The 18,165-nt window shown below is 35.7% G+C and overlaps 2 protein-coding genes and 1 pseudogene across 3 annotated transcripts; 2 read left to right on the top strand and 1 right to left on the bottom strand.

Annotated features, from left to right (window-relative positions):
- Window positions 1-846: 846 nt before the first annotated feature.
- On the top strand, window positions 847-4,230 carry LOC120128930 (annotated as a pseudogene).
- Window positions 4,231-9,383: 5,153 nt separating this feature from the next.
- On the top strand, window positions 9,384-15,057 carry LOC120128929 (mitochondrial substrate carrier family protein C-like). 2 transcript variants are annotated; one of them, XM_039146537.1, is made up of 8 exons: window positions 9,384-9,854; window positions 10,079-11,345; window positions 11,892-12,312; window positions 12,739-12,883; window positions 13,520-13,635; window positions 13,744-13,822; window positions 14,121-14,354; window positions 14,454-15,057. In XM_039146537.1, exons 2-8 carry the CDS (start codon window positions 10,184-10,186, stop codon window positions 14,799-14,801), a joined length of 2,505 nt encoding a protein of 834 aa, XP_039002468.1. In that variant the 5' UTR covers window positions 9,384-9,854; window positions 10,079-10,183; the 3' UTR covers window positions 14,802-15,057. The 2 variants fall into 2 exon arrangements, with proteins under 2 accessions (XP_039002468.1, XP_039002467.1); XM_039146536.1 differs by lacking the exon at window positions 9,384-9,854 and having other exon boundaries at window positions 9,985-11,345.
- Window positions 15,058-15,280: 223 nt separating this feature from the next.
- Window positions 15,281-17,598, bottom strand: LOC120128931 (ATP synthase subunit d, mitochondrial-like). Its single transcript, XM_039146538.1, has 5 exons — window positions 17,292-17,598; window positions 16,982-17,063; window positions 15,956-16,020; window positions 15,774-15,860; window positions 15,281-15,666 (listed from the first exon to the last, which is right to left on the bottom strand). Exons 1-5 carry the CDS (start codon window positions 17,460-17,462, stop codon window positions 15,565-15,567), a joined length of 507 nt encoding a protein of 168 aa, XP_039002469.1. The 5' UTR covers window positions 17,463-17,598; the 3' UTR covers window positions 15,281-15,564.
- Window positions 17,599-18,165: the final 567 nt, after the last annotated feature.

Genomic DNA, 18,165 nt, shown 5'->3' with positions numbered 1-18,165 from the left:
CAAACAAACAAATTAAATAATTAACTAAAATTTTGTTTTAACTTAAACCATAAACTAACAAACTAATAATTTAAAATAATAAACTAATTAAAATAATTAAAAAAACTTACCTCGATGTTGTGCTCTCCCTTTCTTCTTCCTCCTCTTTTCTTTGCTATCTTCTCCTTTTCTATTTTCTCCCTTTCTTTCTCTCTTAATTGTTTCACTCATTAACCCCATCCATCCAATATATAATACAACAACCGGGCATACTTTGCTTCAATTATAGGTGGCCGAGTCATTCACGTTCACGGGATGCAATAATGCAGCAATAAGTGTTGCAATAATGCAGCTGATTTCACGCTGCATGGGAGCAGAGGCGCAGCGACAGCAGAGCACGTGAGAGCTTGGGGCGAAGGCATAGGTCGTTGGGATCCCTTGGCGACCTACAATGTCGCTGGGATGCCCTGGTGACCTACAATGTTGCTGGGATTCCCTGGCGACCTACCCACGTTGCCATGCTGCCTTGCCATGTTGCCACCAGACCCATGCCACGTTGCCATGCCGCCACACACAACCATGCAGAGACTCCAAGCTCGCCCAGACCCATGCCACATTGCCATGCCGCCATGCACAGCCATACAGAGACTCCAAGCTCGCCCGGATGCCATGGCGACCTCCAAGCTCGCCCGGATGCCATGGCGACCTACGGCAACACTGTGGAGATCACTTCATTTGAGCAATTAATCTGTGGAGATCATTATTTCGTGAAATAAACAATTTGAGAGCATTATCTCGTTGATTTTGCCATTTTTTAACAGTATATTAATCTACCTTTCTTGAGGCAAGTCCCCTCTCCTCCTCTAGGTCTTGGCTCAAGCTCTCTATTGCCTTCGGGCTTCCGACGGACCAAATTAAATAATGTAATGTTTTAAATCCTAGACTTAAACTTGAAGATTTGATTTCTTCTGTAGTAACGAGGTTTTGAGTTATCATTTATGGTTTTCTGTTTTCGTTCCTGCTGCTTTTTACTGTCTCATCTCATACTATCTATCTATCTATCTATCTATTTACTATGTTGAATATATATTTTCTTAGAAAGCTTTCAGTTTAGCAAAACAGCGACCTTTTGGTTACACTGCTATATATTTGGAGCGCTGATCAGAATGCTGAAATTTGACTTTTGTGTTTTCATTTCGTGACGGTTAATAGGAGGTTAAGGGAATAATGATCTATACGGCGATTGACAACTTCTACTTAACAGATGAGCAGCTAAAGAACTCGCCTTCAACTAAAGATGGCATAGATGAAGCAACTGAAACTACACTAGGAATCTATGGCTGTGATCTCATCCAAGAAAGCGGAATATTACTTAAATTGTAACTATTTCTTTATTTTTGTTTTAAATTTTAGTTATATAAATCACATATTATAAGGAATTTTCTGCTTACTTGATGTTTCATTAATTTTGTACCTACAGGCTCCAAGCTGTCATGGCCACTGGCCAGGTTCTTTTCCTTCGTTTTGATTGCAAGAAGTCATTTGCCCGCTTTGATGTCAAGGTTACTCTCCTTTAATAATTTCTTTGGCTGTTGATAACTTATTAAATTGGATGGAAGAGAAGAATTAGTGTTAGTTATCTGTGATTTTGTTTTTGTGTATGAAGAAATTGTAGTGTTACATTTGAGTTGTAACGGTGGGTGTTTCTTACTGATTTCACGGCCTAATTTCTTTAAGGCTTAAGGAAATATGTTTTATTTTTCTCCTTCTGGTCAAAGTGGAAAAGGTGAAAAAATCTATCCTTTTTTGATATTTTAATTTCTTTGTAGATAGTTGCGGCTAGCTCTTTATGGCTTGCATCAAAATTAGATGAAAGTCCTCGGAGAGCAAGGCAAGTAATAATAGTTTTTCACAGAATGGAATGTAGAAGAGAGAACTTACCGATAGAGCATTTGGACCTATATTCAAAGGCGAGAGTGATAAGTTCATATATGATATATCTGGACAAATTCAGCACTTACTTTTCAGAGCATGTTGTCTAGGCTTTCTTCATAGTGATTGTTTCGTATTTTTGTTTGTTATTTGCAGAAATTTTCAGACTTGAAAGCAGAATTGAGCAGAACAGAAAGACACGTACTGAAAGAGATGGGTTTTGTTTGCCATGTTGAGCATCCTCATAAGTTCATATCAAACTATCTTGCAACCCTTAGAACACCACCTGAGTTGAGGCAGGAAGCATGGAATCTAGCAAATGATAGGTATTTTTGCAACGCAGCCACCAATCATTCACGATATTTCTCTTCTTTGTGCATGTTTTGTTTGCTCATTTAGTTATTTACATAATCAATATTGACTTGCTGTTTTCAGTATTAGTTCTATACGCTAAATGTTCATAAGTAAACACAAATGGCTTTGCTGTTATGATTAGTTTATATTTGAATTTAGATAGCGGCTTGAGTTCCCAATTGGTAACTTTGGAGATAGGTATTGGAATGTGTTCTTACAGCTATGATACAGTCCTTCCAGTGAACCTAACAATTTCAGCCGACAACCATGGAGCATTGATTTGAAAAATCTAACATCGAGCATAATGTTTGTGGAGCTGAGATTTTCCTTTTGTAATTGGAAAGAAAACATTCCTAGAAAGGGGGAATTTCAGATATCTATTGGATTGTGCACCAGCTCATTAGAAGAGGTTCAACATTTTAGAAACCATAAAAAGAAAAAAAAATAAATGTTTGATTACAAATCAATTGTAGATTATAAGGACTCCATTGAGATAATTTTGAATTCCAAGTGGCTATATACTAATAAATATCTACCAGTGATTTACTCCAACTATTGACATAGAACTAGATGTGGATGGTGTACTGCTAAATTGTAATTGCTTGAAATTCGGATTGCAGGTAGTATATATATATATATATATATATATATATATATATATATTTGTCTTGAGCATAATAGTTTGAATCATCTGCATTTAAATGTTCACGCGGGAAAAGATATTTCTAGTTCCATATTTGGGTAACAGTATCCATGAATTGCCTTAAAAAAGTCGCTGCTAGTGTTTACTGTTTATAATAGGATTCTTTCTATTTAAATGGAAGTTCTATTGTATCTCATTTTAAGTTCGTGCTGTCAATTATCTGCACATTGAACCACTAGCATGTTATTTTTCTTTCTATCGGTGGAACTTACTTTTCCTGTATTTCTGTTTGTCAACTCTCTTTGGACTAGCTTACGTACAACCTTGTGCGTATGATTCAAGAGTGAGGTTGTGGCATGTGGGGTTGTATATGCTGCTGCGCTCAGGTTCCAAGTCCCCTTCCTGAGAACCCACCATGGTGGAAGGCTTTTGATGCAGAGTCTGGGATTGATGAGGTTTGTAGGGTTCTGGCACATTTGTACAACCTTCCCAAGGCTCAATACATTCCTGTCTGTAAGGATGGAAAACCATTTACATTTTCCACTAGGTCTGCAAATTCACAATCTCATCCGACTCCAAAGGTAAATCCAACTTTTAGTTTCTCACAATTTCCCCAATTTTTTTAAGTTTCACTGGTAGTATGTGCCTGCTAAGATATATATTTTTGAATTTTTATTATATCTCCAAGCTCATGTGATATATGCAGAAAGTGCTGCTAATGTCTTCTCTAGGTGCTCTGCTAGGCCACTAATTTTATGACCATGTAATAGCTACACATATGGCATGAAAGAAAGAGGGTAGCATTGAGGAATTTCAGAACTTTATGACGTGTTACAGTTACATTCGACATAAACAAGCTCTTTAGGGTAGTTGAGTCAAGGTCGAAGTGAAATTCTCTCACTGTTTTGCAGGAAGTTCCCCCGGGTCCGCTAGCTGATAATAATGCCAATGCTTCCGACATCAATGTGGTAGCAGCTGATGTGGAAACAGAGGGAGCCAAAGAAGCTAAAATTAAAATGGGTCTTGACAAGCTGAAAGAATCCAAGCAGAGTGATGATGAATCCAAGAGCATGCCTACAGAGGGTGATGCAAGAGAGGAACCCAGACATAAATCCAAGTCTGAGCAAAAAACAGAATCAACTGGAGAGAAGAGCAGGGACAGGGACCGGGAAAGGGTGATGGACAGAGAAAGAGACAGGGAGAGAGCAAAGGCCCGGGATCGTGACAGAGGCAGAGATTCTGACAGGGAAAGAGAGCGAGACGAGACTGAAAGGGACAGATAAACACAAGGATAGAGGTCATCGATCAAAGGATACAAAGGATTCAGGTTGCTTCTTTTATTCATGCAACGTGAGTGAATTTATTTTCTGATTTTGATTACTTAGTCACATGCAATTTGTCTAACTAGTAACTACTATGATTTTCTACCAGGGGGGCATTCTGAAAAATCCAGGCACCACTCATCACGTGGTATGTTTTTAGCTTTCCACAACGTTTCAATTACCCCAATATGTTCATTATAGATTTGTTCACTATCTGAAACCTTTTATTTTTTCTGGCTCATCATATTCTTCCAGGGAGAAAGACCGTCACAGACATCACTCGTATGCTTAGAACAATCTTCAAGGTGTTGAAAAGTCAAATTTGATTTGGCAAATGGGACGACTGATTTGAAAATGGCAAATGGGCGGCTAAAATGGTACATATTAGACAGCATGAAATTGTTGAAAAATGGAATGGTAAAATCTCAAATTTAGTCCCTACACTTTAGGATATTTATAAGATTAGTCCTTAAGCTTCAAATATAAATATTCTATCTCATTTAGCTTCAAAATCATCGCAAATCATTCTAGCTTTCTCCCAATACTAGAGAATTTAGAGAGTTTTATTGAGAGTTGTTTTCTCCTTTTTATCAAGAGAGAATTGTCATTATTTTCTCCTTGTTAGATCGAGAGAAGTTGTAATTCCTATTTTCTCAAAGTGAAATTCTTCTACCTTTGCCCGTGGTTTTTACCCTATATTATTTAGGGGTTTTCCACGTAAAATTTGCGTATTCTTTATCTTCATTTTTATTTTCTCAAATTATCAGTTGTGATTTTGTTCTATCCGATAGCCGTCTTCTGTAACAATTGGTATCAAAAGCCAGATCTGAGTGTGTAATATCTACTTATTGTTTTTGTGGTTGCCACCAAAAGGTGGATCATTCAACATAAGAAAGTAAGAATGTATTACACATTCTTTGAAGGTTCTAGAGAACTATTCACGATAGTGAAATAGTGGGAGTTATCTGTAATAGAAGCTATGACAACGAAATTTGATATTGAAAAGTTCAGTGGAAGAAATTTCTCATTGTGGAAATTGAAGATGAAAGTCATCATGAGGAAAGACGGTTGTCTAGCAGCTATCAGTGAAAGGTCGGTAGATTTCACAAATAACAAATGGATCGAAATGGACGGGAATGTTATGACAAACTTTCATCTAGCATTAGCAGATGAAGTATTGTCAAGCATCGATGAGAAGAAGACAACTAGAATGATATGAGACCATCTCATCAAACTATATACTGATGGAGTAAAAGGGTATCGCTTGTGGGATCCCACTGCCCGTAAAGTGATCATCAGCAGGGATGTTATCTTTGTAGAAGATAAACTACAAAGAAAAGAAGAAGATGGTAATGCTGAAAAGTCAAATACTACACAGATAAATGTGGAAAAGAAGTTTGAACAAGGAGATTCTTCTGAAGCAGAACCAGCACATAATAAACAATAACCAGAGAGTTCTGAAGCTCCAACAACTCGTCAATCAGATCATGTGAAAATACGTCCCAATTGACACTCTTATTTTGTTATAGAAAGAAATATTGCATACTGTCTTTTAACATAGGATGGTGAGCCATCAACATTCTAGGAGGCAATAAACAACTTAGATTATTCACTGTGGATGATGGCGATGCAAGAAGAAATTGAAGTCCTTCATAAAAATAATACATGAGACCTTGTGTCACTACCACTGGGAAGGAAGCCAATTGGTAACAAATGAGTCTTCAAAATCAAACGAAATGATAACGATCAAGTGGAGAGGTATCGTGCAAGACTGGTGGTCAAAAATATGCTAAAAAAGAATGTATTGATTTCAATGAAATATTTTCTCCTGTGATTCGACTAACAACAGTTGGAGTAGTCTTGGCAATGTGTGCTACATTAAACTTACATCTAGAGCAGCTAGATGTTAAAACAACTTTTCTTCATGGAAATCTTGAAGAAGAAATTTACATGCTCCAGCCTGAAGGTTTTGAAGAAAAATAAAAGAAGAACTTGGTTTGCAGGTTGAACAAATCTCTATACGGTCTAAAGCAGGCACCGAGGTGTTGGTATAAGAGATTTGATTCATTCATTATGTGCCTTGGATACAACAGACTTAATGCAGACCCTTGTACTTATTTCAAGAGGTTTGGTGATAACGATTTTGTTATATTGATGTTGTACGTGGATGACATGTTGGTTGTAGGACCCAACAAAGATCATATTGAAGAATTGAAGGCACAATTGGCTAGGGAATTTGAAATGAATGAATTGGGATCAACAAACAAGATTCTAGGGATGCAAATTCACCAAGACAGAAGTAATAGGAAGATTTGGCTTTCACAAAAGAATTACTTGAAGAAGATCTTGTCACGATTCAACATGCAAGATTGTAAGTCAATTTCTACCCCTCTTCCTATTAACTTCAAATTATCCTCCAATATGAATCCTAGCAGTGAAGAAGACAGGATGGAGATGTCTCGAGTACCGTATGCATCAGCAGTGGGAAGTTTAATGTTCGCTATGATATGCACAAGACCAGACATTGCACAAGCAGTGGGAGTGGTTAGTCGGTACATGGCGAATCTAGACAAAGAGCATTGGAATACAACAAAGAGGTACAAGGTAGAAAGAATGGTGTGAAGATATGATTGTTACAATCAAATCTTCAAGTGATAGATTGTTGAAAAGTCAAATTTGATTTGGCAAATGGGGCGACTGATTTGAAAATGACAAATGGGGTGGCTAAAATGGTCCATATTAGGCAGCATGAAATTGTTGAAAAATGGAATGGTAAAATCTTAAATTTAGTTCATGTACTTTAGGGTATTTACAAGATTAGTCTTTAAGCTTCAACTATAAATACCCTATCCCATTTAGCTTCAAAATCGTCACAAATCATTCTAGCTTTCTCCCAATACTAGAGAATTTAGAGAGTTTTCTTGAGAGTTGTTTTCTCCTTTTTATCAAGAGAGAATTGTCATTGTTTTTTCATTGTTAGATCGAGAGAAGTTGTAATTCTCATAGTGAAATTCTTCTACCTTTGCCCGTTGTTTTTACCCTATATTATTTAGGGGGTTTTCACGTAAAATTTGTGTCTTCTTTGTCTTCATTTTTATTTTCTCAAATTATCAGTTGCGATTTTGCTCTATCCGATAGTCGTCTTTCGCAATACAATGTGTTTTGCATCTTTGCTACCCTTTAGCTATGAGAGTTGCTTTCCAGGTTTACTCAAAATGTCTATTGTCTATTGTACTGAAATGAAAGCTAACATATGTTGATGTATTGTTTTCGGAATTAAACGTTCTTGGTTAGGTAAACATCCAATTTTTTTGTATTTGCTTATGCAAATGGCTTCTTGTGACCATCTAACAGTTTGTTGGACCTTGAACTTGAAAGCATTTGCAAGACACATTCAACGTGTGTATATATGTATATATTCTGATCATATTATCATCATTTGTATGCGGTGATATGAGATTGATACCTCTTTTTAAACCGAAGAATTGAGTTTTTTGAGTTTGAGGTTTTTTTTTAATTAATTTAGAATTATTACATGTAGTAGTATTTGTTTTAAAGATTTAATCATTAAATAATAAACGCTTAAATACCATACAATTGTTGTTGTTTAACCAAGACATGAAAAATGTATTTGGGAATTTGGGCATATCATAAATTAGTTGTGTAAGTCTAGTCGAACATTATCCTTTTTTGAAGGTCCTTAATTCAGTAAGTGATTATTGTCGGAAGAGATTTATATAAGAACGGCTTTCATTTAATGTGGAAAACTATATTTTCCATTATAGTAGTAGTTTGGTTCTGACCTCTGAAGCAGTTGACCATCCACGTTTGAGTTTATCACCGATAATTGATGGTTTTGAATTATTGTTATTATAAATGATTTGAAGTAGGATGATTGGGATAATATCCTTCTTTATTGTGCCATTGGAATAATTATAATTAATTAATACTAATTGAGTTGTAATAATCAAGTTCTAGTCTTTTCCTATCTTCAATGGCCAGACTATTGAATTAATATTTTTTTCTTTATTTATTTAAGTATGATTTTCAAATTTATAGCTTGCTCTTGCAAATAGCAGATACTCTGATTTATGCGATACAAGTTATTTAAAATTCTCTTTAAAAAAATTAACGGAAGTTTAGGATTAAGATAATTTGTTTCAATCCTAAATTAATCAATTATCTCTATAGCATCAAAATTTATTATTATTAGCAAAGATTAGGAGTTGAATCCCCCCCCTCCCCAAGAAATACAAGTGAAATCACTTTTATCAAGATGATTATATTAATTATTACTGATTTCTCAACTTGTATAGTTTACTTGAATAATAAAAAAAAGTATTCAGAAAGTCAAATAAAGTATTAATTACCTTTTTAAAAAATCTTATATTAATTCAATTCTATTTTATTTATAGATAATCATTAATCAAATCTAAATTATTATGAAAATAATTATCTTGAATTCTTAAGATCATTCAATGAATTTAAATATTAATCAGTATTTAGTCGGGAAAAAAAAACAAACCTTCTTTTAATTTCCCATGAAAAACCTCAAAACAAGTCCCGATACGGATACGATGAACAACGGGCGTCAAGGCATCTGTAGTACACGTGTCAAAATCGGAGCGGAAGAAAGCTAGATGTCAAATTTTTATTTGTCAACCTATTTGTAGCCACTAATCCAACTTATGGATCCACCAATTTCGTTCTTTATTCTCATTATTTTCCCCTCACATGTTTTTTTTACAATAATTTTAAAAATGTTTTTATTTCTAATATATTTTGAATATAAATTATAATAGGCATTTGCAATTTAATTCCAGTTTAAAACAGTGACTAGTTCAATTGTAGTAATATCTTTTTACTAATTATAATAGTGTTTTTGAAGTTAATTAATTTTTAGTTAAAAACATTAAAGCGACCACAAAAAGACGAGCATGCGAATCCAAATTATTTACCAAAATGGATAAGGATAAACATTGGATTTCCATTTAAAATTTAAATTTAAAAAAAATTCAATTAACTTATTTATTATTATTATTATTATTATTATTATTATTATTATTATAGTGTCGAGAGATGAAGAGCCGAACAGAGGTCCTACAAAGCTTTACGTCCGCCCCTTTTATCCATTCGCTGTTTATTTTATTTATTATCCGAAAAATTATATATTTTTAATCAACTTATTTTCCATAAATTGGAATTAAATTGAACAAACAGAGGCCTATGCATCTTCTTCTACCTCTCTTTGGGTTCTTCCTTTGCCACCCCCACGACCATATCTCTCGCCTTTCCTCCCCTTAAAACAGGTTGTTGAAAAAAAGAGAGGATAAATTTAGAATTTTCCCCCTCAAGATCCTAATTTAGTCATTGAATTTCCACTTTCCTTTTCAACACGGCCCTTTGTTTCACTTCCTTGTTTTATCACTTTCAAAAGGAACACAGAACTCAGACGAGCCCATTTTAAAGATATAATTTTTTTTATTCCTTTTTGGGATGAAAATTGATTCTTCTTCCAAGGAATAGACAAGAAACTAATACCCATTTGGCTATTTTATCAGCATGGATAAGCTTGATTTGCTTTAGAAGGCAGCGTCGGTTTCTTCAGCAGATCCTCCTCGCAAGCAAAATCTCCTTTTTAGCTCATTAAATGCCATTTTATTGGCGAAAGGTTTAGTTTTGCTTCTGTTTTTTTTTATGTCGAAACTGTGGTTCTAGCTTCGTGGGTTCGAAATATTTAAGTGAAGTACAAATTTTTGTTTATATTATTGGGAAGCAAGGATTTCGGGGTTCTTTAATTGAATTTTGATTCGATTTAGTTAGTAAAAGCTCTTTTTAATCCTTTGAGTTGGCTAAACTTTTTTTTGGGTGTGTTGGATATGTTTCTTGTTGAATCTCCATAGAGGAGAGAGTTTGTATTGAAGAGTGAGGAGTCTTTGAGGTGGGAGGAGTAATGTTGTCGAAAAATGATCCCATGGAATCGTTTTCAAATTCGATTCAATTTGTAAAGGAAACACTTTTACCTTTTGAATTGGGCATTAAGAAAACTGCAAAAGATGTTGAAAGTTGTTTTGGGGTGTTAAATGATAAAGGAAATAACATTGAATTGATTTCCCAATCTAATGGTAGTGATAGGAAGGGTAAGATTCAAATCTTTGGTATGAAGAAGAGAAATGATAGGTTTGGTACTGGTGCTAACGAAGGGCAGTGTTGTGTTGGTAGTGAAGAGAGGAAAAAAGGTCTACCTATTAAAGCTCCCGTCAAGGCGTTTATAGGAATGTTTTCGCCTGCAAATGACAAGAACAGTGAGAAGGTTGACGTGGTTAGGAAAGGATTGAAAGAAAAGGACGCGGATAGAGATGAAGGGTCTTGCATGAATTGCTTTCGGTTTGCGATTACTTGGTCAATGTTGATCAACAGTTTTGTCCAGGCTTTACCAAACTCATTTAACTCCGGTAGGAAAAGAATTCAGAGAATGGATGACAAAGATAAAGGGTGTCGACATCCATGTACTCATGATGTGAAATCAAAGGCCCCAGTTGAGTGTAAGCATAGTGAGGCAAGGGCTAAGTTTAGTGCAAAGAATGAGGGTTTGGAACATAATGATGGGAGATATGCACCATTCGAATGTTTTATAGGGCTTATTCTTGATCAATTGACTCAAAATCTTGATCAGAAAAGTAAACAAATGCATGGTGATTGTCCCCGGACTCAATCTCTACCCCCTTTCTTCGATTACTTTAAATCAGTGGCAAGTGTTTGGGAAGGTCAAAAAGTTGATGTAAATGGGTTTTTGGGAAATTTGAAGTTTGCTAGAGTGGGAGGTGTTCCATCAGGTATGGTCAGAGTTGCCTCTCAAGTGAACGAAGAAGGTGATGATGGTGTTAGCACTGGGAGTAGGGAAGAAACAGCTAGTAATTCCCCACAGAAGCTGGCGAGTGGGATACTTAGCATTCCTCTATCAAATGTGGAGCGTTTGAAATCCACCTTATCCACTGTCTCACTGACGGAACTGATTGAGCTTCTACCACTTTTGGGTCGCTCTTCACAAGATCATCCTGACAAGAAGAAATTATTCTCTGTTCAGGATTTCTTCAGATACACAGAGTCTGAAGGTATGATTTCTCCGGCAGCTCATCAAACAATTACTTTTGCATCATTTTCTTTTCTTGGTTTGGTTCGTTGAATAGCAACATCAATATATAAATATGTTATGCTGTAGACTATAGGCAGCATCATTCTAATCATAGTTTTCTTTGTTTCGTTCAAAGCATAGCATAACTCAAGTCATAGTTTCCTTTAAACTCTTATTGTGTTTCTCTTCATGCTAAACCTGTAGGAATTGGTTAGTCTTGAATCTGGTTTTGATTATCACCCTTCCCCTACTCCCAACTGAATTTGGGGATTCAGAATTTCAAATTGTATCTTTCAAGCATAGCATAAGTTCTACTTTTGGGCTGGTGACTTGTCATTGATAGTTTTTCTTTTTCCTAGTCATTAATAAACTTGTCAGTTATCAAACTTTATGCTAAATGAGTTCATATCCTTTGAGTTCTCATGGCATAAATTTCAGGTTTGGTAATTTACCACAGCCTAATTTCATTAACTATAGTTCAGTAAAATAGCTATGAACTAATTTTACTTGTGCATTATTCTTTTAGGGAGGAGGTTCTTTGAAGAATTGGATAGAGATGGTGATGGACAAGTAACCTTAGATGATCTTGAAGTTGCTATGAGAAAAAGAAAATTGCCACATAGATATGCTCGGGAATTCATGCGCCGCACGAGAAGTCATTTATTTTCAAAATCATTCAATTGGAAGCAGTTTTTGTCTTTGATGGAACAGAAGGAGCCAACTATACTTCGAGCCTACACTTCTCTCTGTTTAAGCAAGTCTGGGACCCTCCAAAAAAGTGAAATATTGGCATCACTTAAAAACGCTGGACTTCCTGCAAATGAAGACAATGCTGTTGCTATGATGCGATTTTTGAATGCAGATACTGAAGAATCTATTTCATATGGACACTTCCGCAATTTTATGCTTTTGTTGCCTTCCGATCGCCTACTTAAAGATGATCCTCGGTGAGTAATATTTCCATTTGAAAATCTTATTTGGAAATCAGGCTCTAATTTTATATATGGTTGGCTTGCCTTTTCTTCAGGCTGCATCTTTTAGAAGTTAAACCTATAGATCGGATAATGGTTACCAAATTGTAGTTTGTAGTTCCAGTTTGTGAAATTGTTTGTTTACTGCAGTAATGCTCTGTGCTTCTTGGTCTGGATACATGGTTAAAAATGTTGTTGTTTCTAATTGATCAATTATATATTAGTATAAAGTTTTGGTACCAGGCCCTAAAAGTTATTACTAAAGCTGAATATTGGTAGCAATTACCGTTCTTCCTTTTTTTCCTTTGGTGAATGTATAATTTTTGCTTGCACAAGCCCCCCTTTGCACTAATTTCCTGGTGACAAACTTTTGACATCAAATTCTTTCTGTATTACATACAGGAATATCTGGTTTGAAGCTGCAACTGTTGTTGCTGTTGCACCACCTGTGGAAATACATACTGGAAGTGTTCTTAAATCTGCATTGGCTGGGGGTCTTGCGTGTGCACTCTCCACATCTTTACTGCACCCAGTTGATACTATAAAGGCACGTTATTCAGCTTAGTGTTGTTTTTACTTAATAATGTACTCTATGAACATAGAATAAATAACCATCATATCTTTTGCAAGGACATATATGCACTATAATCATTAATGTGCTTTTATAGAACTTTTTGGTGCTTCCCTTTCTTCAAGATGAACCCGCTAATGTTGTTAAGACACGTCCATTTTATTTTTTACATATATTTTCTGGAAGCTTATTCTAGTATTCCCTAATTTGACACAGTTTCCCAATACCTGAGTTTTTCTGTTTTCTTTGATAAATTTAGTTCAGGCTTTGGCCAAATTGTGCTAGTAATGAAATGTTTTCAACTTATAGCATAGCTGGTTCTCCAAGTCTTCTTGACCCTGCTTATTGTGTAATGTGTAGTTTAATATTTTTCATCAGATTTGTTTTTCTCCTTCACTTGTTAGAGGTATCTTCTTGCTAGTTCTAAGTTCCCCTTCATACTCTTCACCATTACTCGTATATGGTAGAAAAAAATGCTTCTTTTCAGTTTTTTTACTTTCAACACTTAAAAGCACCTAAGCTAAAAAGGGAGTCGAAAGAGTGTTTATGTGGAATACATCTTGTGACAATCAACTGTGCTTTTACTGATCCTATTTTTTTTTTGTTTATTAGACTCGGGTGCAAGCATCAACCCTGACCTTCCCAGAAATTATTTCAAAGCTTCCACAAATTGGAGTACATGGGTTATATAGGGGTTCAATCCCTGCAATTCTTGGACAGTTTTCGAGGTTCTATTACTATATATATATATATATATTTGTGCTGTTCACCTTGGTTCTTTTATTTGACTTTTGTTTTCTGTCATTTGTCTGATTGGTTTTCTTTCAACATTGCAGCCATGGCCTGCGAACAGGAATATTTGAAGCAAGTAAGCTTGTATTGATCAATGTTGCTCCAAATCTCCCAGACATCCAGGTACTTCTTGTTGCTTTGAAAAGTGACATCAAACTTGAAGTTAGTGTTTACCCATCACTCTGGTTTTGAATCTTGTTATATTATTGCGTTTTATGTACCCAAGAAGTTTAGGTCTCACTCCTTAGTGTGAGAATGCATCTGCACATGCTTTTGTGGCTTCTTGTCTCTCTTTCTTTGCATGCAAAAGAAACTGGTCTTGCACAGTTAATTTAAAATTTCTGACAAGGAATGATTTCTATTAAACGTCTGTTATTGATTTGAAATATTGAGTTAAAACTTGTATTTACATGATATGTAGGTTCAATCCATGGCATCATTCTGCAGCACACTCTTAGGAACAGCAGTGCGGATTCCTTGTGAGGTACTAAAGCAACGTTTGCAGGCTGGCCTTTTTGACAATGTTGGAGAAGCTCTTGTTGCTACTTGGAACCAGGATGGTCTGAAAGGTTTTTTCCGTGGAACCGGGGCCACTCTTTGTCGTGAGGTGCCATTTTATGTTGCTGGGATGGGCCTCTATGCCGAATCCAAAAAGGTATTCTTTTTTCTTGAAATTGAGTATTTTCATTGCTCTCAAATAATTTATCGGTGCATCTGTATAATTATCGTTTGGGTTCTACATCTTGTATTATAGCTTGCCCAACAACTTCTCCAACGGGAACTGGAACCGTGGGAAACCATTGCTGTGGGAGCTTTATCCGGAGGGTTAGCTGCAGTTGTCACTACGCCTTTTGATGTCATGAAAACTAGAATGATGACTGCTCCAGGGGGCCGACCCATATCGATGTCAGTGATAGCCTTTTCTATACTCCGACACGAGGGACCTCTTGGTCTCTTTAAAGGAGCAGTACCCCGGTTTTTTTGGATTGCACCCTTAGGTGCCATGAACTTTGCCGGCTACGAGTTGGCAAGGAAGGCCATGGTCAAAAATGAAGAAGCGGCTATGGATCAACTCTCCCAAAAGAAATTGGCTAAAATATAAGTAGGCTACAAATACTTCGAAGGTGAAGAACATAATCTAGAGATGGCCTCTGGATTTTTTTTGTTGGTAGTCAAAACAAACTTGACGCTGTTGTAAAATTGTGCTCTTGGGGTATGGTTGCAACTTCTTCAAATTTAATTTGTCAACACCGCCTTTTTTTATTTGCTAAGAACATTGTATTTCTCTTGCAGTTCACATATTTTGTAACCGTGACTTCTCTTTTTATCTGTATTTAGCCTGGATGATTGGTTGATCAGCTTTTGAGGCTACAATTTTTGGATCTTGAATCCAGTTTTGATATTTCTTGTACGTGATTTTGCAGTCTTGGCATAACGTTAAGCTCAAGCAATAAACAAACTTGCATTAAAATATGTGGTTCAAAGTTCGGCGTGAGGTCCCGGAAGAATAGTCTGAGCTAATTCTATGAATGATATATTAAACAAAGAGAAATTATGTAACTTCAACGTGATTCCACTGTAAAAATCGGGATTTATTAATTAGTTTTGCACATCCGAAACAAGGCAGATGAAAAGAAAGTTTACCCATGGAAATGGATGCAACTTAATTGAAAAAACCGTCTTGCAATATCCACCTTGGTTCTGAAGTGAATTATTATTGGATCCCAACATTTCCATCAATGATCAACTAAATTAACACAAAATGACGTTTTTACAATCATCATTTGGGAAAAAGAAACAAGGTTCCAATTCAGAAATACCGGTCTAATGTTTTATAGCTTGGCCCTCATATTACCAAAGATGTCTCAATAGCCCCAGTTGTCATTCCGGATTTCGTCATCAAATTTCTTTTTCAGCTCAGGGTGTTTCTCAAAGTACTCATCTGCTGTCATGGTGCTGATCTTTTGCTGTTCAAATAAAGAAAAAAAAGGATTTAAAAAAGAAGCCAACAATTGCAACTACAGTTACAGTTACAATGAAGCAGGCATTCATTTCGGGAGTGATTTGCAATTACCTTCAGTTCCTGAACCTCAGCAATTTCCTTCTCCAAACGTTCAGATTCTTTAAAGGATTTCTCTTCTGATTCTTTCAACTCAACCAACTATAAACCACAAGTAATAGTCAAGTCACATAACCAAGAAAAGGAAGGCAACTCGATAAAAAGTAAAAAGAAGGTCATGCATCCATGATTCTCACCAAGGCATCAAATTTCGGTTTGTATTGAGGAGTGACTGTGTCAACAAACTTGGGGATCTCGACACCTGCATAGCTTATAAAATACGTAACGATGAGGGTTCTCATTAAGACAAAAAGAAAACACTGTGTAGAAAACTTCGAAACGCATGCAATAAGCAATCCCAGGTTCTAAAAATTGCAGCCCAGTGACAATCCAGTTGGACAAGTCACTATAATTGACGTAAAGAAACTAAATAACTGAAGGAGTTATACATTGTACCCAACCAATATGCCAAGGAAACTGTGAAATTGAAGCAACCTCATTAATATGGTTAATCGTTAGGTGGTGCTGAAGGAACTCCTTACTGTAAGAAATTTGTAAGTAATCTGGTTCAGTGATTTGAGTAACATTTTTCCTTTATCATGACAAATGAAGGTCAGAATTGAACTTTGCTTCACATCAAACATCCAAAATACCGAGTAATGAGAGTCCCTGGTATTCTAGAGTAGAGGCGGACGCATGAATTTATGTTGGGGACGAACTTATAAAATTCTAGGGAGGGGGCAAAAACAAATTTTCAATAGAAATACATAAAAAAAATATCTAAAATATATACAAATTTGAAATTTTTAGGTGAGTGACCGCTCCCATCTGTCTCCACTAGGTCCATCCCTGTTCTAGAGTATCTGATTACCACAATAGTATTATGAAAACGAAAGGTCTAAGCATGTTCCTAAAACCGTTGCAGCCTTTTATAATAGAAACATATTTAAGAACTTTCCCAGCAAGTTCTATACCAAACAATTAGTGAACCGTCCTTATTTGGCAATCAATTTCCAATTTATCTTTTAGATAAATTATGAAAAGTTGAAAATCATCTAAGAAAGATCAAAGATATACAAAGCCAAAGAATGGTTGTCAAATTCAATTTCACGTGAATACCATTTATGCTTTTAGGAACCTACAACAGATCAAAGCATAAAGAGGGAAAATTGAAAATAGTAAAGAAAGTAAACTCAAACATGACAATCGTCAAATAAACTTACTCTCATAAGTTTCTTTGTACATATCCACCAAACGCGAGCCGATTCCTTTTCTATAATATTCCCAATCAATAGGTTCAGGTTCCTGCTTAATATAATCAGGTTATTACCAAGATAGGGTTCACAGTGGCAACAAAATGAACAATCAGCCTAATGACAAATAAAAGTCCTCAAAAGCGATTATTCATTTCGATAAAATATATGAAAATACCCTCAAAATACGAAAACCCTAAAGATCTAATAAAAGATTAACATGATTAATTAAAAAAATGAAATTTAAAGATATATGAGGTGATTTTTTTTAAATACTAACCTGGCTGAATTTGGTCTGCAAAGTGGAGTTAACTTCATCGAAAGTGCGACGAAGAGTGGCGAACTCTTTGCGAGCCTCATCGGAGACCAAAAGCTTTGCCATCGCTTCCCAATCAATGTTCTTTGATGCTTTGAAAGCAACATCCACTACTTTCTTTCCTGCTCCGCTCATTTTCTCGCACTTTCCTCGCTTCCCAAACGCAATAGTCTTTCAAGCTCTGCGTAGAGATTGATAAGGACTGCTGCTTCTTGTTTAGGGAAATGAAATGTTGATCTTAAATGGGGAATTTTGATTCTTCACGGTGGACAAAATTGGAATTTGAAAACTTAACTCGACCGGTTCGATCCGCTTATTATGGGCATAATTCAAATATCTTCGTGATTGATCGGGCCTATTTGTCAACCAATTGGAAGTATTGGATCCGGTTGATTAACTCACAAAACTTTTACAAGGGCAACACAATAAAATATCTTTTAAATTACGCGACATAGATATGTTATTATAGGGTAATCTATGTCAAATATCACTTATCTTTATGTTAGAGATCGAAAATGCTACTGATGTTTCAATTTTTTCAATTTTAGCACGGACGTTTATGTTTCATTTCAATTTTGTCACTCCGCCGTTAATCCGTTAACGGCACGATGACATGGCATGGACGGGCCATGACGGTGATGACGTAGATGCTTTACCAAAACGACGTCGTTTCAAGACAACTATTTTGATGCTCAATAAAGACAAAATAACATCGTTTTGCTTGAAAATATTATTGAAATATTATGCAACTAGAGGGATTTAAACCCCAAACCTCTTTAAATTACACTGAATACTTAACCATTGAACAACATTATATTTTTCAATTATGTTTTCTATA

Source organism: Hibiscus syriacus, unplaced genomic scaffold (genome assembly GCF_006381635.1).
Source record: "Hibiscus syriacus cultivar Baekdansim isolate YM2019G1 unplaced genomic scaffold, ASM638163v2 tig00110482_pilon, whole genome shotgun sequence".
Taxonomy (NCBI): Eukaryota; Viridiplantae; Streptophyta; class Magnoliopsida; order Malvales; family Malvaceae; genus Hibiscus; species Hibiscus syriacus.
Note: the sequence above shows the minus strand (reverse complement) of the source record. Positions and strands in the feature narration are given on the sequence as shown.